The sequence below is a fragment of the Dendrobates tinctorius genome, unplaced genomic scaffold, assembly GCF_039654945.1.
Source record: "Dendrobates tinctorius isolate UK_male_01 unplaced genomic scaffold, ASM3965494v1 ptg000127l, whole genome shotgun sequence".
NCBI lineage: Eukaryota > Metazoa > Chordata > Amphibia > Anura > Dendrobatidae > Dendrobates > Dendrobates tinctorius.
In genome coordinates, this window is record NW_027361795.1 from 797,156 (window position 1) to 823,839 (window position 26,684).

General features: G+C 42.4%; 1 protein-coding gene across 6 annotated transcripts in view; it reads left to right on the forward strand.

The window, feature by feature from the left end:
- Positions 1-26,684, forward strand: part of LOC141047368 (uncharacterized) — a 254,251-nt gene that overhangs the window by 165,105 nt on the left and 62,462 nt on the right. For all 6 annotated transcript variants that reach the window (XM_073542413.1, XM_073542410.1, XM_073542411.1 and 3 more), the window contains 2 exons: positions 11,350-11,408; positions 12,940-13,057. In XM_073542413.1, the coding sequence (XP_073398514.1) occupies positions 11,372-11,408; positions 12,940-13,057 (155 nt within the window). In that variant the 5' untranslated portion in view covers positions 11,350-11,371. The remainder of the gene's footprint in view (positions 1-11,349; positions 11,409-12,939; positions 13,058-26,684) is intronic.

Sequence of the window (26,684 nt, forward strand, 5' to 3'; positions counted from 1 at the left end):
CATGTGGAAATCCCTGCTACCAGCTGTGCTTGGTTAACCACTCCTCTCTCCTATAAAAGCTAGGTCTGCTGGCCAGATCTTGGTCTAAGTTAATGTCACGCTGCTACAATGTAGGTAGGTGCAGGCTCCACTAGATGGCAGTGGAGTGGAGACAGGGGTGCACCTAAACAGAGCTGGCCTACAATGCGGCAGTGAGGCTACCACAGGTGGCACAGTTGTGACAGAAGGCTGGCGAATAAACTGGGACCAGGGTGCCCCTAGTGTCAGGGCCAGGAAAGGTGCTACTGGTCCCAGTTTACTCGCCAGCCTTCCGTCAGAGAAATTGTACTAAAGCAGCTACATTTTATATGGGGTTAATCAAAATCGCTTTAAATGATTGACTACTATTTAACATGAGATTGGCTAATTCTGAACACAACCACATAGCCAATTAAAAGAGGGCGTTAAAACTTATACCACATTATTTTAGTTTTTTCCATATTTTATTATCCCCTTAAAAATGTTTTCAGCTTATTTGTTACATGATCTCTCTGCTCTCTCCATATCATTGGGACAGCAAACGGCATTGAAGGTCGTGACCAATTCAGCCATGCTCTAAGTATGTCAGTATTGTCTTTTGATTCCTCCCCTGCCCAGGAGATGTGGTATTCTCCGTACACGATCAGCTGAATGATTCATTGCGCCTGCGCGGAATTCGCACAATAAGTGCTTGCATATATGTAGATCAGCGATTTATGTTATTTCAGTGGAACATTCAGAATATACTGTTTCAGAAAAAGTTCATATATGAGTTTTTAGAATTATAACAGAATTTTATAATGTTTCGTATCATTTCTCAAAAAATGTACGTGATAGGAAAAATCTGAAGTCATTTCTGAAATCAGCATGAAAAAATCTATCAGGGACACTCAAAATTGTCCAAGGGACAAAACCTTGGTAACAGTGTAATCTGTTATGTCGTATCCCCTATGTTGCTGGGTTTTTACAATATGTTAGAATGGAGGAACAATTTGTAAACTATTTTTCAAAAGTATGGATATATCACCAAGTATCAACTCTTTCTTCAATTTCAAAATTGTATCACTGAAAATGTAATTTCTTTCCGCAAGTAATGCAGCTCATCAGCTTCAAAATTTTTCTATGTGCAGCCCACTTACCTGGCTGAGTTTGAGACCCCCGCTATATAATGTCAGGGTTTCCTACATACTGTTTGCAAAATTTCAGTGTATATGTGAAGTTAGGATTTTATACTTATCATACTTATTTATACTCATTATCTTAAATTAGTATTATAGTACAGAAAAATTGTGTGTTATGTCGGATGTTGAGCGAAATTTATGATACGTTCCTCCAAAACTGCAAAAATGCTCTTGTGAGTTGTTTCATTGGATGAAATCTTTTAGCATTTTATTCAGTCATATGCTAGCTTTACATGGCTCTAGAAAAGCTTGCTGACAATGAATGTGGCTGTCATTATAGCCCTTTTGGAATTCGTTATTTAGCTACAGAATTTGTGTGGGGGGTAATGGCCAACTTGTTATTTCATACCAACCTTCCATATGGATCATCAGATAGCTGGAAATTGTTCTTACTAATCAATTCCCTGTGTTAATTGGTGGAAACGCATGGTATACGGCCACTATTCTTTGATAAAGGAAACCTGTCACTTGATTCATGCTGCCCGAACCATGGGCAGCATCAATCATAGCCTGCCTGCATGATCACAGCCAGTTATGTTTTTACTCTGAACTGCTCCAATGTATCAGAGAAAACATAGCTTGGGGAGCCGGCCCGAGGACCATAGGGAGAGTCCTAATTAGTTTGGGTAACCCGTACCACAGGTCAACTTCTCCCCAACTCCCCCAAAGTGATTGACATGTCTCTCGCTATCTACCCACATTAGAAATCAGGTGGATGAATACACTCCGCCATTATATAATTCCCATTAATCAGCATTAACATATTTAGAAATGTTTCTGATATGTTTCACTCAAGAGGAGCAGTTCGCGAAGAAGCTGGTCATGGGAACAGTCAAGGTCTTTCTCTACGTTCCCCGAATGGTTCTTCAAACTATGTTCTCTTTGAAATGCCATAGAATTTCAGAGTAAAGTACCTGGCCGTAATTATGCAGCATGCCTCTGATTCCTACTGCCTGTGGTTTGGACATATAACCTGAATTGTGCGCCGTCATACCACCATATAGATGTAGACACACAGAGCTTGGTCCTACAGCTAACACATTCAGTATATATTGGGAGCCTAACCTAAAACAGGGATATATATAAAAATATAACTGTCATTGGTTTAGTTTTCAGTTACTGTACATCGTTTTCATTATTTTCTCGTTCTTCTGTGTGCCAATGCTGTTTAGTAAGGAATATGATAGTTGCCACCCATTTCGGTCTGTCACGGCAATTTTAATATTTTTTTTCCTTAATAGACGAGAAAAAAAGAATCCACATGGATTTTAGCAAGTAGTAACAAACAGGTCCATTTCTCTGAATGTGTTTTGTGCCAGTCGGGATGGCTCCACAGAGTTCTCTGTTTAGAACAGAACAGATGGAGTTCTATAAAGTATATTTAGAAGCTTGGCATCTGTGTGCGTTCTGTTTATTGGCAGATTAGGGAAACCGCCAAGAGTCTTTTTTACCAGATACTACATTTTAAGGTATTGCTAGTTGTTCGACTTTCAACTATTTAAAAGCATGAATATAAATAAATCATTTATATATAAAGACGTTATACCAAGGTTTTGTTATATAAAAAAATTATACCAAAAAGAATAATTTCAGAACTTTTTCTACCATTACTGTCACCCAGACTATGTAAAAATCCATTGAGAAATAAGCTGAAAACATTTTAAGGGGATAATAAAAAATAGAAAAAAACTAAAAAATTGTGCTATAAGTTTGAACACCCTCTTTTAATTGGATATGTGGTTGTGTTCAGAATTAGTCAATCCCATGTCAAGTAGTCAATCATTTAAAGTGATTATGATTAACCCCATATAAAATTTAGCTGCTTTAGTACAATTTCTCTGACATTTTCTTAGTAGTATTTTACAGCAAAAGTCATGGTATGAAAACAGCTTACAACACAGCAAAGGGAGCTCATTTTTGAAAGTTATCAGTCAAGAGGAGGGTACAGAATTTATTTTAAAGACATTAGATGTACATGGGATGATCATCAAGAAGTGACTTAAATTTGAACAACAGTGACATTACCTAGAACTGGACGTCCCTTAAAAATGTATGAACAAAAATGAAATAAAATTGGTCTGGAAGGCTGCCAAGAGGCCTACAGCAACATTAAATGAGCTGGAGGAATTCCTGTCAAGTACTGATTGCTTACTGCATGTGATAACAATTAGTGATGAGCGAGTATACTCGTTGCTCGGGTGTCCTCTGAGTATTTTGGCGTGCTCGGAGATTTAGTTTTCGTTGTCTTATCTGCATGATTTGCAACTTGTATTCAGGCTGAATACATGTGGGAATTCCCTAACAAACAGGCATTCCACACAAGTAATCAGTCTGTCTAGCAGTTGCAAATCATGCAGATGAGATGACGAAAACTAAATCTCCGAGCACGTCAAAATACTTGGAGGACACCCGAGCAGGCTCGGGAAAACCCGAGTAACGAGTATACTCGCTCATCAGTAATAACAAGCTCTCATATTCTTCATATGTCTGGTGGGTCGGGTAGAGTTGCAAGATGGATGTCTTTTCTTACAAAGAGAAACTATCCAAGCTTGACTATGATTTGCCAAAATATACGTCAATTCAGCCAAAAGCCTGTGGGAATACATGTTGTTGTCTGATGAACTAAGGATGAACTTTTTGGCTATAGTTCCAAAAAGTATGCTTGCCACAAAGCCAACACTGCGCATTACTAAAAGAACACCACACCCACAGAGAAGCATAGTGGAGGCAGTAATATGTTTTGGAGCACTTTTAAAGCTGCTGTAACTGGAGTTTTTGTCAAGGTGGAGGGAATGAGCAGTTCTAAATATCAGTCAATTTTTCATCAAAATCTTCAGACCTATGCTAAAAAGCTGAAGATGAAGAGGAATTTCACCTTTCAAAATGACAAGGACCCTAAGTATACCTCAAAATTAACAAAAGAATGGCTTCGCTAAAGATGATGTGTGAACATATATTACCATTAAAATACAACACTTTTATTCAAGATTGCTAAAAATTCACCAACCCAGTGTATAAGCAGTAAAAATACCACAAGCTAATATAAAATAACCTGTCTAAAACCCTACGATATCCTGCTGTCCCTTCCTGACAGTGGAGATTGGTACCCTAAAAGATACGATTGTTTGGCACCCCCGCTCCGCCGTGGCTGTCCCAGACTAATCCCGGTAACCCCTAATAGTCTACAGGTGGGAAAACAATGAGCAAAATAAAAGGGATGAAAGGATAGAACTTAATTATCTAAGGTATAAGGCTGACAGGTTATGCAATAATAACTCTTCTATAAAAATAGGTCAAATAAACAATGGTCCTTATCTTAAGGTATGATGCCCTATAGCAGAAGCTGTATAACGGCAAGAACAATGATATAACTCATGCAGGTATGATACATGAGTTATGGGGGTCAGAAAAACAACAAATATGACAATAATCTCCCCACCAGAGAAAAGACAACTGACCATATAACAAGAGTAGACAGAGTCTATTGCAAGATTCACATAGCAATAATGGTCAGGGACAACGAAGATTTGTCCATAATAGTTCCCAACCAAATGAATGTCAAGAAAAAACAAAGCGGGGGGTTTAACCCCAACTTAGCTCCAGCCTCGACGTGTTTCCCCGTCTTTACGGTTCATCAGGAGGCCCAATGAGGAACCCAGCAATGCCACAGATGTGAGGTGTCCGGATGAAAAGGCATACCTGACTAAACTTGTGTGCAGCAGGTTTAAATATCCCACAATGGAGACGGGGACCAATCATGGTCAGCCTTCAGAAACCCGCCCATTACCCCAAAATTCACCGGGTATTATTATAATCCAGACATTATTTTAATAATATCAATTGCCCAATGTGTCCACACCCTATTCCCACTGGTGCGTTAGTGCGGCTTATAACTAGGCATACTAATATAATAGATATATGAGAATACGCTCCGACCTGAGATGCCGGTGCTTCCTGTAATACAGTGATGAAGATGATGAAAGTTTTGAAACTGTCCTACCAGAGCCAAGACCTGAATCCAACTGAAAATCTGTGGATTGATCTGAAGAGGGCAGGAGATGTCCTCGCAAGCTGAAAGATTTTGATCGCTACTGCAATGAAGAATGGGCAAAGGTTTCCAATTCTATAAGTGCAATTCTGATATACTCTTAGCCAAAACAACTGAATGCTGTCATAAATTCAAAAAGCACTTCAACAAAGTAATAGTTTAAGGGTGTGCATATTTATGCAATCACATTATTTTAGTATTTTCTTTTTCTTTTTCCATCCAAAAAGATTTCAGTCTGTTTTTTAATTGAATTGTGCAGATTATTTGTGACATTGAAGGTGGAAAATGTTCTGAAATTATTCTACTCGCTATGATTTTTTTTAACATGACAAAAAACTGCTACTTTAACAGGTGTGTACGCTTTTTATATCTACTGCATAGGAAGTGCATAAGTTTTCCAAATACCAACTGACTGATGCTCCATGTAGTTGTACAATGGACAATGACTACGGATAAGACAAATGAAAATCTGTTGAATGCAATCATCATTATTTTAATGCCATGCACAAATTGACACTGAAAGGGAATCTGTCAGCAGGTTTTTGTCACCTAGTCTGAGAACAGCATAATGTAGAGACAGAGACCCTGATTCCAGCGATGTGTTACTTACTGGGCTGCATTCTTCAGTTTTGATATTATCACTGTTTTATCAGCAGGAGATTATCAGTAGAGGACTAGTCGTGTGCTATGCATAAGCCAGCCCCCACTTCTGATTGGCAGCTTTCTTTTACTTATACACAGTGTACAGAGAAAGCTGCCAATCATTGGTGTGGGTGATGTTATACAGAGCTCAGCATTCACAGAAATGGTAGATCTGCAGCAGATAATACTGTGATTTTAATAAAACTACAAGAAGCAGTCTAGTAAGTGATACATCTCTGGAATCTGTGTCCTTACACCTAGATCTTGTTACTCTCATATGGAGGGCAAAAACCTGATGACAGATTCCCTTTAAAGGAATAACTAAAGACATTACAGCACAAGGAAACACATATAGACAGAATATTCTAAATTGGGGTTGTAACCGTGAACATGCCAGCCACATAGGCTCCAGTTCACAGGATTGTGGGCAGTGAGTACAGTACAATCACATTATTGCTACTATTTGCAGGGAAAATTCGCCTTCTTTCTACATTGACAAAATACAGGCACCATAAATGATACCTGGAATCAGCTGATTATGCCAAGAGCAGTTGTGGGGAATTGGATTATCCCTCTATTGCTGCCTCTCTCACCCATCAGTCCTGCTCTGAAAGGGATCGATTCCTGTGATAAATGTATTTTAGCGCTGTTCCCTAATATAAAACTACAGGTTAACCATAGGTGAACTTTCATATTAAACAAATGCAATTTCCATCTACAGACTATCGCAAATCACATGTGCTGTAAGTCTTAGCACAGCGTACAGTCTGAAAGAGAAACATTACACATGAGATATAAGGGCAGCTCGGATCTGGAAGGTAACGTGTCAGCTCATTATGAAGAAATGATCAAAAACTATGTATTTCCTCTCAACCAATTATCTATTCCAGGAATCCTGGAATTCAATAAAAAACAAATGAAAACCCAACAGAAGCAATTAAAGTCAATGGACCCATCTGGATTCATCAGTTTCTGATTAAAAACAGATACAGCATAGTTATATTAAAGGGAATCTGCCACCAGGTTTTCGCTATCAAATCTTAGAGCAGAAGAATGTAGAGACAAAGATCCTGATTTCAATGATGTGTCACTTACTGATCTGCTTGCTGTCATTTGATAAAATTATTGTTTTGTCTATTGAAGATCTATCAGTTCTGAGCTCTCTATAACCCCTCCCACACTTCTGATTAACAGCTTTCTGTGCACACTGTGCATTGGCAGAAAACTGCCAATCAGTGATGGAGCTCATACTTACTGTGTGTGCCCTGGCAATTCCAGTCATGGCTGAAGATGACGATGTCATCCAAGTAGGCTGCGGCATGCTTCCTATGTGGCACCAAGATATGATCCATTGCCCTCTGAAAGGTAATGGGGGCCCCCTGCAGGTCGAAGGGCATCCTGGTGTAATGGAAGCTGCCATCCTGTGTTGAGAATGCCATCTTCTCTTTGGCACTCTGCGACATGGGGATCTGCCAGTATCCCTTCATTAGATCGAGGGTTGTGATATACCTCACGGGCTCAATATGTTCATCCACGCGGGACATCGGGTACGCGTCAACACTGGACACCTCATTGAGCTTACGGAAGTCGCTACAAAACAGCCACTCGCCACTGTACTTCGGTACGAGGACGATGGGATTGGACCAGCCACTTTTTGATTCCTCTATTACCCCAAGGTCCAGCATCCTCTTCACCTCTTGTGAGATTATCTCCCAGCGTGCTTCGGGGATTCTGTAGGGCTTTAGGTTCACCCTTACATGCGGCTCTGTAAGTTCGCTGTGTTCAATAACCTGTGTGCGCCCTTGCAATTCCGAGAACAGATCACGGTTCTGCTGCAGCAGTTCTTGACATTGCTGCTTCTTGGCCGGCATTAACATCTCTGCAATCATGACCTCCTCAACCTTGGCTTCGGGACATGCCCCCAGGCAAGGAGCTTTCAGTGATTCACGGTCCTGGCAGGGTTTGAGCAGGTTCACATGGTACACCTGGTACGGCTTCCTGTGAAGGGGCTGGTGTATCTTATAATTCAAGTCCCCGAGTTTCTCCACGACCTCATACAGACTTTGCCCTTGGCCAGGAACTTGCTCTCCACTCTTGGTATGAGTACTAACATGCAGTCCCATGGCTGGAACTGCCACAGCCTCGCTAATCAGTTGTACACCATTGCTTGGGCCTCCTGTGCCTGAAGCAGATGTTCGTTCACGATAAGCAGATGTTCATTCACATGCTTTGGTGTGGCATGACTTCAGCTTCCCAGGTCCTTGGCAATGTCCAGGAGCCCTCGTGCATGTCGGCTGTCCAGACGCTCAAATGGTGAGGACCCCATGGATGCCTGTGCAACTTCTCTAATGGAAAAGAGCAAGAATGGGAGCAGATGGTCCCAGTCTTGATTGTCCTTCGCATTGACCCTCTTGAGCATGGCCTTCAAGGTCTTGTTGAAGCGTTCCACCAGGCCATCAGTCTGCGGATGGTACATGGAGTTTCGCAGCTGGGCGATCTGGAGGACTCTGCACAGCTCCTGCATCACTTTGCTCATAAACGGCGTTCCACGGTCCATCAAAATTTTCTTGGGCAAACCTGTCCTGGCAAAGATGTGTACCAACTCCCAAAAAATACTCTTAGCTGAAAAGTTCTTCAGTGGCACTGCTATTGGGTATCGGGCCACATAATCCATGACAACCAAGATGTATTGATGACCACATGCTGACTTAACAAGAGGACCTACCAAGTCCATAGCAATTCAAATGGAATTTCTATCATCGGCAATGGAACTAAGGGACTTCTTAAGTGAGACACAGGGGCAGTTATCTGGCAAGTAGGGAAAGACCTACAATCTAGAATCTTTCAGGAACAACCTGGCCAAAATGACTCTGCAGTACTCTCTCCTGAGTTTTCTCTACCCCTAGATGACCACCCAGTATATGTGCAAGGGCCATATCTAGAACCCTCCGCAGGTACGATGTTGGAACTAACAGCTGTTAATCAATTTCTCCACTCCTCAATTTGGTTACCCGATACAGCAGCTCTCTAGTCACTGCAAAATGAGGGAGCCTGGTGTCAGCCCCCAGTTCTTGAGCAACCTCACTACATACAGTGACATTTTCAAAGGCATATTTCAACGTGAGATCTAGAAGCTGAGCAGTCCCAGAGTTCTCTCCGAGTACCTCTAAATCAGGGAAGCTGGGCTCCTCAGATACAGTCTCGTCCTCCTCTCCAGCGAGGACACAAAGGGGAAACTCCTTCACCTCTGCTCCAGACAGAGTTACCTTCAGAGAAACCTGGCTTTTAACCAGGGCACTCGGTACAGCCCCCTTCTGCCACAAGTCCCAGAATAGAGAAAAATCATGACCCAGAATGACAGGATGGATCAAGTCTCTCACTACCCTAACCTCATTGGTCTTGTCACCACAGTCTGTCCCTATGGTTACTCTAGCTACAGGGTAGTCCTTAGCGTCTCCATGTGTGCAGCGGACACCCACCAACTTATTGGGGATTAACTGATGGGGCAGTGCAGCGCTGATTAGTGTCACCAGACTTCTAGAGTCCAACAGCCCGAGGATCCTCACACCATTGACGAAGATGGCACACGATTGGGGACCGTTGCTGGGTTTACAATACACACCGCAGGCCAGGTAAGCATAATATGAGCACCATCTGCTGAGACTGCAGTGAATAGGTTCAGGAGGCATATTACACCGGGTGGCTACTTGCCCAGGATTGTGACACTGCCAACAGACCACATCCTTCATCCCAGTCTTAGAAGTTCCCTCAGTGGGATTGGGTCGTCCCCCAGTTGTGGGCCTAGCCACTGTCTTTGGTGAGGCTGCCCCTTTTGTGTATCGTAGTACAGGGACATAGTAATGTCTGGTCTCCCCAGGGATTTCTCCACCACCTGGTACCTCTCAATCAGTCCAACCAAATCATCTGCATTCCAGGAGTCGCCCTGGGCAACCCAGGTCTGTATTGGCCTGGGCAGGGAATGGATGAATCTGTCCATCAACACATGCTCAACCATCTGTCGATGACTCTGGCTGCAGCCGCTTTTGGACCAGGTGTAGCAAATCAAACATCTGTGAGCCAGGTGGTTTATCGCCAGCATATCTCCAATGGTGGACTCACTGAGCCCTTACAGACATTGTCACCGCCAGGAGTGCCTGTATCTCAGTATTTAACTTCCCATATTCCTTGGCATCCTGGAGGGCTAAGTCATAATATGCTTTCTGGGGCTCCCCAGTCAGATATGGCGCCAGTACCTCTGCCCACTGCTCTGGCGGAAGTCTCTTCCATTCAGCCACCTGCTCATAAACTGTCAAGAAGGCTTACACATCATCCCCCAGGGACTTTTTCTGCACAGCTCACCTTACCATTTTCGGCCGTATGCCTCACCTTCTGAAGATGAGGAGGAGACCACTGGCCTTACCCGGACCATCTCTGCGAGGAGCTCCATTTGTTGCGTTAGTGCCTCCTGCTGTCGCTGCTGCTGAGATCACTGAAGCTGCTGTATCAACAGCTTATTAGTCTCCTGTTGTGCTAGTTGTACCTGCTGACTTGCAAGTTGGTGTTGTTGATGCACCTGCACGAGATGGTTCACCAGCTCCTCCATGTTGCCAAACGTCTCGTGCTGGATGGTGGATTTCACCCAGGACATGTAGTTGTTCTCAGCCTCTATCCAAGTTCCTAGATCACTGCCCACATTCTCCACCATGTGTGATGGGTTGTCACGCTAGGTAGAAGCCTTTAGGTAGACTCAGGAGCACGTGCAAAAAAACACCAGTGGGTTTATTATATGCAGCATAAGCCACGGTGTTGAAAGCAAAACACAACCCTCCAGGCACAACAGAAAACAAAAATAATAGCATGCAGTTTAGTCCTCCTTTGTGCGAGGTCCTCCTGCACAGTGTTAGGGAAAACCATTCTCAGTCCTCACTTCTGTGGGAAGTACAGCCTCTCCCCACAGCACCACACACAGACTGAACCACAGGTCCAGGTATATCATCACATGTGCTGGTCACGTGATCATGACACTACTGCAGGTCCTGCAGGGAAAAGGGTACGGTGAGCACCCTCCCTCCTGCACTGCGGGTGCTCACATGAAACTGGCCCATTAAACTCTGTACATGGCCTCTCAGCACATAGTGTGTTGGAAGCACAAAGCACTCCGGTTTCACATCACTGACGGCTGCATGCGCAGTGACACATACCTCCCTTCCTATAGAAAGCCAGTGACTCTGTCACAATATGTATAGCATATGAAGCTATAAGTAACAGTTTTTACATCAAATAATTCTCATTCAGTACATCTCTGCACTTTTTGTATCCATTTTTCTTTAATATTCTCTCTGTTAAATCGTATTTTCCATTATATTTGGCCCAAAGCTCATTGCTTCTGTCCTCCTTAGACTATTCCCATAGCATAATCTTATCAATCAAGCCCTAATCAATTTGCGCTATATCTTTCAGGTTGGATTTTACAGCAGCTAAAATGCCAAGTGCCAAGTTGACTGCATTTTCCCCAGTTGGTAAGACAATTTTCTTTTAAGTAGATTTTAAGACAGCTATTGAATGTTAAATAACCTTAGATTTGCAAAAATTAAGTGGTTATTCTTTCTGTCCTATTAAATTATGTGGGACTTCTACTGTATGTCACTTAATTGTCACTTTTGAGATCTTACTTCTTTTGGACGAGTTTGCATAACATGCTCCAAGTCTTGGAGATTGGATGGATTATCCGAAAGACAAAAGGAGCATACTCTGCACCCCATATGGACTGGAAAAAAACATAAATGTAGAAATTTTTGCAAATTTATTAAAAAAGAAAAACTGAGATATCACACGGTCATAAGTATTCAGAGTGTACATTAATGAAAAAATGAACTTTTTTGAATTTACCAAATGGCTGCAATGAAACAAAGAGTGAAAAACTTAAAGGGGTCTGAATACTTTCCATACCCACTGTAAATGTTTTAAAATTTGCCAAAAAAGGAATATTACACAGTTTCAACTCATTCATAGATTTGGTAGGAAAAGATGTTTCGGACCCGGTCCATTGGCCGTGTCAGTAATCTGTGGTCATTGGACTGGAGCCATGAGAACTGCCTCCTACCTGAGTGCATGCAAGACCCTTATTTTTATTAACCAGCACATGTGCGTGACGCAAAAACAATGTACCAAGCCGGATAATCATAAGCCAGAGACACCATCCGATAGAAGGCCATTTTCATGACTCCCATGAAATTTTAAATGTGGCCAATAAAATGGGTCCTGCAAATCGATTTGAACCATCCCTACTCATATATATTGTATTAGTGAGGACCTGAAATCATTTTTTTCTATTTTTTCTGACCTCTTATCATATCTGATCACAATGGAAATGGAAGAAATACAATAGACAAGCTTTTCTGTTTGTATCCAAAGGATGGAACAGAAATTTGATGACTTCAGCTTCTTTATCATGGATCAACCATATTGGAAGGCAACATTCCCAGTCCTTGGTTTCCCACCATAAAAAACAGGCTGCCTTTATGTCAACTCAGTTTTTGAATTCTGCCATCATTGGTTGCAACTGGTAACAATTATCTGATATGCATTGCTAACGTCATTTAGTGGTTCATTAAATCACCTTGCTACTGGGGGCCACTTTCCCAATGATACTGCAAAAGCCATCGGCACAGAAAATTACGTGAGAAAGCAGCCTCCTATCTGCTGGTATAACTAACCATCCGAACATCCGTCAAGATGTAATACTGCAACCCAGATTATCTTTTTTCTAAGTAACCAAAGTTTCCAATGCTTATACAGTATATTCAAGTGTTTTTGTCAGTGTGAGGATATTAGTCCTGTATAATTATAAAAACAATAATTGTAATATCCATCTATTCATGCAAAAAAAAGAGAGCTGCACTTTGATTAGAGAGTGACTTCAAATCCCAGGACCCCAACTCCGCATCCCCCAAATTGGAAGTTTCCCTTAATTTTTATAAAATTCTCAATGTATACTTAACTTTTTATGGTTACTAGTAAATCTGATAACAACCCATCCTACATCTGCAGAATTTGCAGTATCCACTATAGAAAAGATGAGCCGTAAAGAAGAGGAGAATGCTTGCATTTGGAAGAAACAAACCAACAACATACGTGAAACCTTCGTATTTATGGAAGTTCTTGGATCGTAAGTAATACAATCAATTTTTTCTGTAATATATTTAGGTTTCCGTTATGCTACATCTGTTCTTTTCTTTGGCTGAGGGCATGTCTTTATTAGAATGCTGTGATGTGAAGCAAATAACACTATCCAAAAGTTTTGTCCATCTACACCCTTAAAGAGGACCTTCCACCAGATAAAAAGTGGTCAAGTTGTGTTCTTATTTTATTGCCACTGTTCTCCTACTTATTCTGCCATTTTTATCCACTATACAGTTCTTGAGAAATGGTCCTTTTTATTAGTGCTCATATTTATGATCTTTACAAAGGGGGTGGTAATTGCCTTACCAGGTAATAATACAGAGCAGCCTCAAGACGCACCCCCAGGGAATAATGTGTGCAACACCCCCTTAGTCAAGATTATAAAAACTGGCACTAAAGATAAAGTTCCAAAAGTCTGGAACTGTATGGTGGATTTAAAAAACAAAACTCTTTAGACATAGGAGTTTCACCAACTCTTCCCCTTCCCCAATGGCAGACATTAGGGAAAAGTCTGATCAGTTAGGTTGGATTGTCAACCTACCTGTTCCTTCATCATCAGGCTATGACTTTTCTCCATATCCTCATTGAAATAGCTGTCAGTCAAACAATAACTTGCTTCCTATAGAAGCCCAAATTTATCATTTTCATATTTATCATATATTTAACACTACATATTTCACATACACTACACATGGTTTCTTCTTCTTCAGCATGCTCTACAGAATTCAGTCTACGTTTGTCAGGTTATCATAAGCAGGTGAACAGGTTGTTATTCATACCAGAATGCAATCAGGAGGCATTACATGGGCCGCACATCCCTGCTGAAAGCATTTAATGTCCCTGCCCGCCATTTACCTGCTAGGAATCCTAAGAATCCGTTAAGAGAACTTGGTGTTAAATAGGGAATTTAAATGCAATAGTGCTGACTTAGATCTAAGATATGTTTCCTAGAAGTATTTTGCAACTACTTAAATCTTTAGTGAACTATATTAAGATACAATGCCTGATGATTGTTTTGCTTCCCAAAATGATATACTAATGAAATGACCCATAATATACCCAGGACAATTTTTTCAATTCTGACCAGTGCCACTTTATTTGGCAATAACTCTGGAACGCTTCAACGGGTCCCACTGATTTTAAGAATGTTTTTTCATGACATGTTGTACGTCATACTAGTGGTGAATTTAGGTCAATATGACTTGCGTTTATTTATTAAAATGTAAAACAATTGACAAAAAAATTGAAAATGTTGCAATTTTCAAACTTTTATTTTTTATGCTCTTAAACCAGAGAGTTATACCATACAAAATAGATAATAAATAACATTTCCCACATGTCTACTTTACATTAGCATCATTTTTGAAGAATTTTTTGTTAGGAACTCAAAAGGGTTAACAGTTTACCAGCATTTTCTCATTTTTCCAACAAAATTTGCAAAAACATTTTTTTAGGGACCACATCCCTTTTGAAGTGACTTTGAGAGTCTATGTGACAGAAAATACCCAAAAAGTGACGCCATTCTAAAAATTACACTCCTCAAAGTGATCAAAACCACATTCAAGACGTTTATTAGTCCTTTAAGGATTTCACCTGAATTAAAGTAATGTGGAATGAAAGTATAAAAATTTTACTTTTTCCAAACAAAATATTGATTTAGCCACAAATTTTTAATTTTAAAAAAAGGGTAACAGGAGAAGTGAACCATAAAATTTGTTGTGCAGTTTCTCCTGAGTATGCAGATACCCCATAAGTGGTGGAAAACTACTGTTTTGGTATACGGCAGGGCTCGGAAGCGGAGGAGCACATAGATAGTGGATACCATGTTGTGTTTGCAGAGCCCCTGATGTGCCTAAACAGAGGAAACTCCCCCACGAGTTACCCCATTTTGGAAACTACACCCTCAAAGATTTTTTTACAGAGCTGTGGTGAGCACCTTGAACCTGTAAGTGCTTCACGGAATTTTATAAAGTTGAGTCAAGAAAATAAAAAATCACATTATTCCCACAAAAATGTTGCTTTAGCCACTAGATATTCATTTTCTCAAGGGTAAGAGAAGTAAATGGATCAAATAATTTTTTGTGCAATGTTTCCTGAGTACATTGATGTCCTATTTGTGGTTGAAAGCTACTGTTTGGGCACATGGCAGGGCTCCAGAGGGAAGGAAAGAAAGAAAAAATAATTACATTTTTACCACTAAAATGTTGTGTTAGCCCCAAATGCATCATTTTTATAAGGACTAAAAGAAAAAATGGACCTCACAGTTTGTTTCCCCTGAGTGCACCAATACATGTAATCGGAAAAATTTTTCAGGCACAGTGGAAAGCTCAGAACGTATGGAGCAGCGTATTGTAGTGCACATTTTGTGGACTGGTTTGTGGGTGCCATGTGACATTAGCACAGTCCTTGAGGTGTGAGAATAGCACAACCACTCAAAAAAACCCATTCTCACAACCTACACCTCTCAATGAATTCATCTAAGGGTGCAGTGATCATATTGACACCATGGTCGTGTCACAGAATTTTATTCCATTGGGCAGTGAAGAAAAAAATAAATTTTTACCATAAAACATGTTGTTTTAGCCCCAGATTTTAAATTTTTACATGGGAAAATGGGGAAAAATGGCGACAAAATTTGTCCCACAATTTCGACTGAGTGAGGCAATACTCCATATGTGGCTGTATAGTACTGCTTAGCCACATGGCGAGACTCGGAAGGGACAGAATGGTATTTGACTCTGGAAGAACAAATTATCATAAAATAGTTTGCGGACTCCATATACAGAAACCCTAAGTGTCAGAAGAGCAGAATTCCCCCTCAAGTTACCCCATTTTGGAAATTACACCCCTCTTGGAATTTAAATACAGGTGTAATAACGATTTTGACTCATGTGTTTTTTCCAGAAACAGGCAGCAGTGGATGTTGCTGGTTGAAAACTACAAATCTATCTTCACTATTGTGCAACCTTAAAAATAAAAACCTCTGGAGTCTGCGTAATTTGTATAGATCTGTTGACAAAGACCTAACGAGCCACAAAAACATATGCATGAAGAGATGGGAGTCCGATTTTGGTGCTGATATCCGTCTCGAGAACTGGAACGATGCCATCAAAAACACTTACAATTCCAACATATCAATGGGTCTTCATGAGAGTTATTTCAAATTGTTAAATAGATGGTACTATACCCCGACGAGGTTATCGCATTTTAACACAGAGCTATCTTCCTTGTGCTGGGGAGATTGTGGACACCAAGGGAACCTCTACCATATTTTCTGGGGTTGTTCAAAAATCAAAAACCTCTGGCTTCAAGTCACACAGCACATTAACCTCATTGCTAAGGACTTCATCATTTCACCCGAAAGAGCACTTCTTTCATTAGACATGGAACAATTTGATGATTCGGTAAGACACATTATCATACACATCCTCTTAGTGACCAAGACCATATTAGCACAATGGTGGAAGAAAGCAGAGGTTCCCAAGTTTTCAGACATACTTAACAAGATAGGCCAACACAGCGATTTAGAACGCAGATTTGCGATTAACAACAATCACATTCACAAATACTCAAAAAAATGGAAGACCTGGAACAACAATTTTCATGTCAAATAGACTTAACAAGAGGCACAATATTTTGAAGTTTAAACCTGGGCGCTTTAGTACTGGGATGCTGTATCTCCTTCCAAGAATGTTACCCCATAATAAGGATTGTCGATTTTTTTTTTCTTTTATGTTATTCGATATATGTTATTCTATGCCTATTTGTGGGTTCTCTAGTTTTTAAATTTTTTTTCCGTATCTGTACAAGGTTGTTTATTCCCACTCCCTTCCCTCCCTTCCTACCTTCCTTTCCCTACCCTGTTTATTTCTAAAAAAATAATAAAATTATTTGAAAGCAAAACTACAAATCTGTTATTGTAGTGCCCAGTACATTGCAAAGCCCAGTAAATTGTAGTGCTCATAATTTATAGTGCCCATACATTGTGCCCTGCTCGTGATCTTGGATACATATTCCCATAAATTAGGAGGGCTCTCATCCTAACAGAAATACCAAACATGTGGATGGTAAATGTGGTTTAGGCACACTGTGGGGCTCAGAAAGAAAAGGGGCAGTTGGATTTGGGAGCGCAGAATTCGCTGGATGTATTTGGGGGGTGAGGAGCCATAGCGCTTTTCCAGAGCCTTTGTGCTACTAATAATGTGGAAGCCCCCTATAATTCAGTTAACAGATGACAGACCTGAGTGAGGTCTTGGTTTTTTTGTGGATTGAGTTGAAGATTTTGATGGGAACATTTTAAATAACATTTAGGATCACATTTATCCTGTGCTCTATGCTGAGAAATTACATTAGGGTAAGTATGATGTGTTTTTTTTATAGGAACCATGCATACAAGGACAGGGATGGGGAGCCATGCATACAAGGATAGGGGATAAGGAGCCTTGCATACAAGGACTGGGATAAGGAGCTATGCATACAGGGATGGGGAGCCTTGCATACAAAACAGGGATGAGGAGCCATGCATACAAGGAAGGGGACAGGAGCCATGCATACAAGGACAGGGATGGGGAGCCTTGCATACAAGGACAGGGATGGGAAGCCATGCATACAAGGACAGGGATGGGAAGCCATGCATACAAGGACAGGGATGGGAAGCCATGCACATGTAGGGTTGGTGGGCCGGACTGGGGGGTGGTCCCTCTTTTACCGCGTAGAGATGTAACAGAGACAATTTGGAGGCAGGTTTCGGGTGCAACAGGTCCAAGTTTAATTCTCTCGCTGTCCACCTGACGGCCTCTCAGGACACAGCAATTCTCTTCAAGGCCCGCCTATTACAATACACATTACACACCGTACAATTCACCAGGGATGTATATGTACGTACCGTCCCTTTCCACTTATTGACGCTCCTGACAGGTCCGTCACTGTGGCCGCCTTAGGCCCGTAAACCAACAGTAATTTTACTGGTCAGACGCCTTCCTCAATACGGTATGTTTTATCTCTGTGCCTCGTCTATATTGTGGTCTTTGTGTCAGGACCACCCCCCTGACTTTCTCTCTCTCCTCAGTCCCCCTAGTTGGGTTTTCCTCACAGTGCCACAACTGTCACAGTGTCCTCGTCACTTGAGCTACCCCTGGGGACTGGAACTTTCTGGAACCGTCCAGTCCACTTTATATCTTTCCTGGTTCCCTCTAACTCCGCCCCCCATGACCAACGGTTTCTTAAGCCCTAAGCTGATGTCAAGTCCTATGCTCACACTCCTCTCTGCCCTCTAATGGTCAACCCAAGGTACTGCACGTCCACTACACTTTCCTAGCTGTTTCCCCACTGCAATAACTGACACCTGTCTAAACTGTGCAAACCTTCCTTTCTCTATTCTGACAAGTCCGTCCGTCCGTCAGGTCACTTTCCCTACACACACAAGGACAGGGATGAGAAGCCATGCATTCAAGGACAGGGATAGGGAGCCATGCAGACCAAGATAGAGATGAGAAGCCCGTGTATACCAGGATAGGGATGAGGGGACAATGCATACAATGCAAAATTAGATGCTTCGGCTTATACTCGGGTCGATTTATACACAAGTATATACAGTACACAGAGACTCGGGTGTATAATTTTTACACATTTATGCTAACAAAGTGTGGAAGGTCGGCTCACTTAGCTGCTCCCCGAGGTAAACACAGGAACACGTTTGGTTAAAGTCTCTGGTCTATTACTTCATAAACCATAAAGCCCAAACTGTTAACAGAAAAAGGCCTTTCTGGCTCAATTGAAAGTAAAAGTTCCACATAAAGACGTTCCCAGTATGGCTCCCGCCTTTTGGGACAATACATACGGCAGCTCTCACAGAAGCTTCAGTCTGGACGCTATCTTCCTCCAAACACAGCAAAGATAAAAAAAACGGCTGGACATTTAACTCCCTCCAGCCACAGCTTGGAGGTGGAGATATCGTGGGTAGGCGTCCTGCCCACCTCTGACTTACCATGAAAGCCAGACCCATATAGCAACTGAATTGCTCTCAGCACATATCATGCTGGAGGAAAACATGGCTTTCACATCATGCAGGATAACAATCTTTGTGACACATATCTCCTTTCACATATGGTACCAGTGACCCTGTCACATATTCCGCCCCTGCCTAAAGTCGGGCGCTTTGGCACCTTCAGACACCAAACAGGGAATTCGAGAGAGGGCATCTCTGTTCCCGTGTAACTTCCCGGGTCTGTGTTCTAAGTGGAACCTGAAATCCCGGAGGCTTAAGAACCACCTCATCACCTGTGCATTCTTACCCTTTTTCTATCTGAACCATCTCAGAGTTGCATGATCTGACACAAGTTTGAACCTTTATGGCTAGACACTCCTTCTCGATGATGGTGTAGTTCTTTTTGTGTGACAAGAGCTTTCGGGTCAAATTCAGGATGTGATATTCTTCTCCATTTATTTAATGAGACAGCAAGCCTCCCAAACTGACTTCTGATGCATCCGTCTGGATCACAAACTCTTTGCTGAAGTCTGGTGCGATCAGAACCGGATGTTTACACAGAGCGCGCTTCTGTGTCATCAGTCCATTTCAATATCGTTGATTTAGTGGCTTTAAGAAGATCTGTCAATGGTGCTGTGATTATGGCGAAACTTGGAATGAATTGCCAATAATACCCCACAATTCCAAGAAACACCCTCAGTTGCTTTTTGGAAAGCGGTTGCAAACACTTTTGAATCGCCTCAATCTTATTTATTTGCTGCTTAATTTCGCCCCTCCCAATGACATAGATTAGGTACTTGGCCTCTTCCTTCCCTAAGGCGCACTTTTTCGGATTTATAGTGAACCATATACTTCTTAATGCATCTAGAACCGCTTGTACATGTGGCAGATGAGTGTCACGTGCCCCGTCCTGTGTGACACGGCCAGCAGGCCGGTAGCTAATACAACAGGACGGGGCACGTGTAATTGTCCAGTGTGACGCGGCCCGCAGGCCGGTAACTAATACAACAAGACACAGGGGATAGGGAAACATATACAATGGTAGGCCCTGCGATAGGGAACGGGGGATGTGGAGACCTCCTGCACTCCCCTGAGTCAGTGTCCCTAACACTCCTAACGTTTCCTATACAGGATCCTCACCTGTCGCTGATCAAGATACCTGTCACCCTAGCACACCCTACACCTATTCCTTACTAGAGAGCTGGGTGGTGCAGGCACTGGCCCCACCGCTGTACTAACATCAACATGAGGAAAAGTGACAAACAGGGAAACACTTAGCTTTGCTCTGATGCACTTGCTCCAGGCAACAGAGTCCAACGCCTGAGTGCATCTTCCTCCCACCGTGTCCAACACCTGGGTGTACTGTCCAGCAACGGAGTCCAGCACCTGAGTGCAGCTGTCCAGCAACGGAGTACAGCAACTGAGTGCAGCTCTACACCATAGCTGCCACTCCACCAAGCTTTGCAAGAATTCTTCACTGACACCATAGCTGCCACTCCACCATGCTTTACACCAAGTCCTTGCTGACACCATAGCTGCCACTCCACCATGCTTTACACGAACTCCTCGCTGACACCATAGCTGCCACTCCAGGACTCTGACTGGGCTGTCCTGGACTCTCCTCAGCTCCTTCCTTCACCCAGCATGGTTAGAAAAGAACAACAATATCACCAATGTGACTCAGAACAACTGACACACCTTTATTGAGTAAAAACACCTGTTAGTGATTCCCGTGCAATTACACTAACCACAACCGGGGGAAAACTATCTCTAAAAACACCAGTGCAATGATCATACTGGCCACCGGGGCAAAACTATCTCTAAGCACACAGTGCAATGACCATACTGGCCACCGGTGCAAAACTATCTCTGAGCACACAGCTCAAGGAAAAAAAAAGGTTACTTTGTGCATTATCTGTCATGATCCAGCATGGATCATGACAATGAGTAGACCAGTTAGGGCTAAAGACCACAATGTCTTCGAGGTACACTGGGGTATACTTCTTATGTGGAGCCAGGATACGATCCATTGTCCTCTGGAAGGCAGCCGGGACCCCCCTACAGATCGGAGGGCATTCTGATGTATTGAAAACACCAATCAGGAGTCAAGAAGGCTGTTTTCTCCTTTGCACTCTGGGACATGGGGATCTGCCAATAACCCTTTGTCCAGTCGATGGTTGTAATGTACCTCACAGGACCAAGTCTCTCAATGAGTTCGTCCACATGAAGCATCGGGTACACATCAAGTCTTGAGACTTCATTCAGCTTGTGTTAGTCATTACAGAACCGCCACTTTACTGTTGGGCTTTGGCATGAGGATGATTGACTCAGCCATCCACTTTTCCACTCCTCTATCACCCCGAGATCTAGCATCCTCTTCACCTCATTTGAAATCACCTCCCGACGTGGTTCCGGAATTCTATATGGCTTGAGGTCATCTTTTGCATGGCTCATCTTACCGCTTTCCAGACGCACGAGTCATCACATCACCTTGAGGTGGGGGAGGGGCAGTTTCTCTGCTGCGGACACCTCCCACCAGGAGTTCCATCTGCCTTTGTTGTTGTTGAATCTGCTGCATCAGGAGTTTATTTGTCTCCTGCTGTACCTGCTGCTGCTCACGGAACTGCTGCTCCTGGCACTGCTGCTGTTCACGATGCAGTTGGTGTTGCTGCTGTTGACTAAGGATCAGGTGCTAAATTAGTCCCTCCATTTTGTCCGACTGTTGTTCTTTCTTCATAGCCATCTTAACCCAGGACATACAGTTTGTCCACAGCTGCTACCCATGTTCCCGGAACATTGCCGGCATCCGAAGCACCACTTGTGGAAGGTCTGCTCACTTAGCTGCTCCCTGACGTAGACATAGGAACACATTTGGGTAAAGTCTCTGGGTGGTTTATTGCTTCATAAACCATAAAGCCCAAACTAGTAACAGAAAATAGCCTTTCTGGCTCAAATAAAAGTACAAATTCCATATAAAGACATTCCCAGTATGGCTCCCATTTTCTGGGACAACACATATGGCAGCTCTTGCAGGAGCTTCAGTCTGGACTCTTCCATCCTCCAAACACAGACAGAGAAAAAAAAATTGGCAGGACATTTAACTCCCTCCAGGCACACCTTGGAAGTGGAGATAAGGTAGGTAGGCATCCCATCCATCTCTGACCTACCCACCATGAAAGCCAGACCCATATAGCAACTGGATTGCTCTCAGCACAAATCATGCTGGAGGAAAACTTATGGCTTTCAACATCACGTGGGCACCAGTGACCCTGTCACAAAAGCTATATGTCAGCTTGATTTTTGGGGCACAAGATGGCGTTTGCAGTGATACTATTATTATTTCCATTTGATTTTTTAATCACATTTTATTCCACTTCTTGTTTGGTGGTATGATGAAAAAGCTAGTTTTTGCCACTTTTTTATTGAATTTTTTATGGTGCTTGCTGAAGGGGTTAACTATTATGAGTCTGACAGTTTTAGAGTTAAATATGTGTATTTACTAGTATAATATTTTTTCTTTTTTTTGCTCTTTATTTTGTGATTTTTTTTTAAATATTTTTACAAATTTGTTCAACTATTTTTTTTATTTTTTTTACTTTGTCCATCTATGTGACTTTAACTGTTTTACTCTGATCACTGGTATAATGCTCCTGGCATAATCTAACAAGCTTGCCATAGCTGGCTGGCCCAGAGTACGTAATGACAATGATCAAACCCATGGAGCTTTCGATCAGAAGGGAGAGGGAGTCCTCTTATTCTCTCAGTCTTCTAAATGCTGCGATCGATATCGTGGCATTTAGGGGGTTAAATGACTTTGTATGATGCGGGCATTGCTCCTGACAGTGACAGCTGTGTCCCTGCTTTAACTTAAACTGAGCTCCCGGTAGCAATCACAAGGGCACAGTTCCTGTTCCTCACATGATCAATATAATGTACTCATAGGTCGGGAACCCCTATCCAACCATGACGTATGGTTACGTCAAAGGTTGTGAGGGTGTTATTAAATAGCTCCCTGACACAGTATGGTGCCACAAAAACCTCCACAAAGCATGATGTCCGCACATCTATCCACATAGTTTATTATCCCCATCACCCCCACACACAGTATAATGCACTGACAGATCTCCCACACAGCGTGATGTTTCCAGATCTCCCACACAGTATGATCTCCCACTGCCCCAAACATACACAGAACGATGACCCACACATCTCCCTCAGTATGATGAGCCACAGCCCTCCACACACAGAGTGTGATGCCCCCATAAATCACCCAAAGCAATATGATTCCCCACATCTCCCACACAGTATGATAGACCCCACAACCCCCACAAACAGTATGATGGACACCACAACTCCCCACATAGTATGATGGACCTCATATCCATCTACACAAAATACGATATTACCCACAACTTCTTATATAGTATGATGAAGCTGACAGCACCCCACCCACACAGTATGATTCATCACAGCTCCCCACACACAATTGATGGCCAAACTGACCCCACACACTATGACAAGCTCACAGCCCTACACAGAATATGATAGGCTGATAGCCCCTCACAGCTCATCACACAAGTATGATGTCTCCACAATTCCCCACACAGTATGATTACCCTCACAAATTCCTCCAGCTATTGACAATTAAAAATTGATATAAGTAAAAAAATAAAACAAAACTACTCACATAACCCTGTTTCCCTGATGTATGTGGACTAAGGCTCACGCAGCAGATGCAGTGTGGTGCGGAAAACCACTGTTCCAGGCCTTTGGCTGCTTCGGTTGGAGGGCCCAAAGGGAAAAGCCAAAGTGACATGACCCCACTTTGCCCGGGTATGGTGTATATCAATAAAAGGCTATATATTGCACAATGGCAATGTAGTACCAAGATACCTTCAGTCCATCTGTCTGGGATGATTTAGCGAATCCTGCTTTGAGCAGGGGGCTGGACCAGATGGCACAGGAGGTCCCTTCCAACTCTACGATTCTATGATTCTGATTCTATGATTCACTAATGAGCAAGCCTGATTCTTCCCTGAGGAAGCTGCAACATTTGAATGCAAAACGCGCGTCAGGGTATGTGACCGGGATCCAGGTGGGATCTTTCACTTCAAAGGGTAATTATTCCCGATCTTGATTTTCATGACACTTGTTAAGAAATGACTTGCACAGAGTGATATAGTTATATATGGATATTAGACACGGATGCACTTTGCACTAGTTCACTATATTTAAAGGCATATGCAACTAATATTGGGGATACTTTTGAATGTTCATTTGCATTATCCTTGATCTCTCTGTTTTTCTAACTATTTAATCTCGACATGTATCTTTGGCTATTTATTACACCTATGGATACAGTCACATTGTATATGATGGAACCCATATATTTATTGTTTATAAGCCATGAGTAATATAATAGCTTTTGTAATTTACTATCAGGCTACTTTTAATAATAATAATAATAATAAATTTTATTTTTATAGCGCCGACATATTCCGCAGCACTTTACATTTCAGAGGGGATTTGTACAGACAATAGACATTACAGCATAACAATAATCACATACAGTAGATTATAACACATACCAAGAGGAAAGAGGGCCCTGCTCGCAAGCTTACAGTCTATGAGGAAAGAGGGAGACACGAAAGGTGGGTGGTAACTGTTACCCTGAATTGTATGGACCAGTCATAATGTTAAGTGTGTAACAGTACAGACACAGAGGGCTAATGGAGGCATAAAACATGTGGGAACATGATGCGGGGAACCTGGTTATGGTAAAACTTTTGGCTCTGCCACACATGGATAGATTAGGTTAATGTGTTGGGGTGGTAGGCCAGTCTGAATAAATGCGTTTTCAGGACACGCTTAAAATTGTGGGGATTGGGGACTAATCGTATTGACCTGGGAAGTGCATTCCAAAGAATTGGTGCGGCACGTGTAAAGTCTTGGAGACGGGAGTGGGAGGTTCTGACTATTGAGGATGCTAATCTCAGGTCATCAGCAGAACGGAGGGCGCGGGTAGGGTGGTATACTGAAACAAGGGAGGAGATGTAGGGTGGTGCTGAGCCATGGAGGGCTTTGTGAGTGAGGGTAATAAGTTTATACTGAATTCTGGAGTGGATGGGTAGCCAGTGTAATGACTGGCACAAGGTAGAGGCATCAGTGTAACGATTGGTGAGGAATATGATCCTGGCTGCAGCATTCAAGACAGATTGGAGGGGGGAGAGTTTGGTAAGAGGGAGACCGATTAGAAGAGAGTTACAATAGTCAAGACGAGAATGAATAAGAGAAACAGTAAGAGTTTTTGCAGAGTCAAAGGTAAGAAAAGGTCGAATTCTAGAAATGTTTTTGAGGTGCAGATGACAAGAGCGAGCCAGTGATCGAATGTGGGGGGCAAAGGAAAGCTCGGAATCAAGTATGACCCCAAGACAGCGGGCCTGTTGCTGGGGAGTAATAGTGGAACCACACACAGAAATGGCAATGTCGGGTATAGGTACATTAGTAGCGGGAGGAAACACCAGGAGTTCAGTCTTTGACAGGTTCAGTTTCAGATATAGTAAGGACATGATATTAGACACAGCGTTTAGACAATCGCCGGTGTTTTCTAGAAAGGCTGGCGTGATGTCAGGAGAAGAAGCGTATAATTGGGTGTCATCAGCATAGAGATGGTACTAGAAACCAAATCTACTGATTGTTTGACCAATAGGGGCAGTGTACAAGGAGAAGAGGAGGGGACCTAGAACCGATCCTTGGGGGACCCCAACAGTAAGGGGAAAATGAGAGGAGGAGGAACCGGCAAAAGATACAGTAAAGGAGCGGTCGGAGAGATAGGAGGAGAACCAGGAGAGAATGGTATCCTTGAGGCCAATGGAACGGAGCATAGTGAGGAGGAGCTGATGATCCACAGTATCGAATGCTGCAGAGAGATCTTTTATTTATACTCTTTTAATTATACTTCTCAATAAATTCTCAATAAGTTCTTTTAATTATACTTTTCAATAAATATTATTTTTTTGTGTATTCATTCTTGCAATTTTTGGACTCTTTGTTTCTCCTTTGTTGTAATGAGCAAACCTGATTCTTCTGAGCGAACAGCTGCAGATAAATGTATGTTTTCCAGCCATACAAATGTCAAAAGGAGGCAATGTGAATGTGGAATAGCCTGAAACTATTAAGCCCGAGATCATTGCTATGCTTAGATCGCACAGCCCTGGATGCACAGATACTGAAGCTTTGATGATGGTCGCTTCATATCACTCAGAGAGAGATTGACTCCGGTATCCAGGCAACACAAGCACCATTATCATTACCGGGAGACTGCGCCGCATTCACTTTACAGCACTGTAATTTAAGGGAAAAAACACTTGGTGGGGGTTCCAGTCATGAGCGGTTCTAGCAGTTGTCTGCTTCCACTTTAACGTCTGCCACCAGAAAAACAAACATTGAGCAAATGATGGTTTATAAAGATGTCACTTATCTAGTCCTCTGGTAGTAAATAGCCACACGACTGCTGCTATTCACTCTTCTTCTTTACTTCTTTTTGAAGAGTATTCAGTAGTGATGAGTATACTTGTTGCTCGGGTTTTCCCGATCATGCTCGATTGATCTCCGAATATTTTGGCGT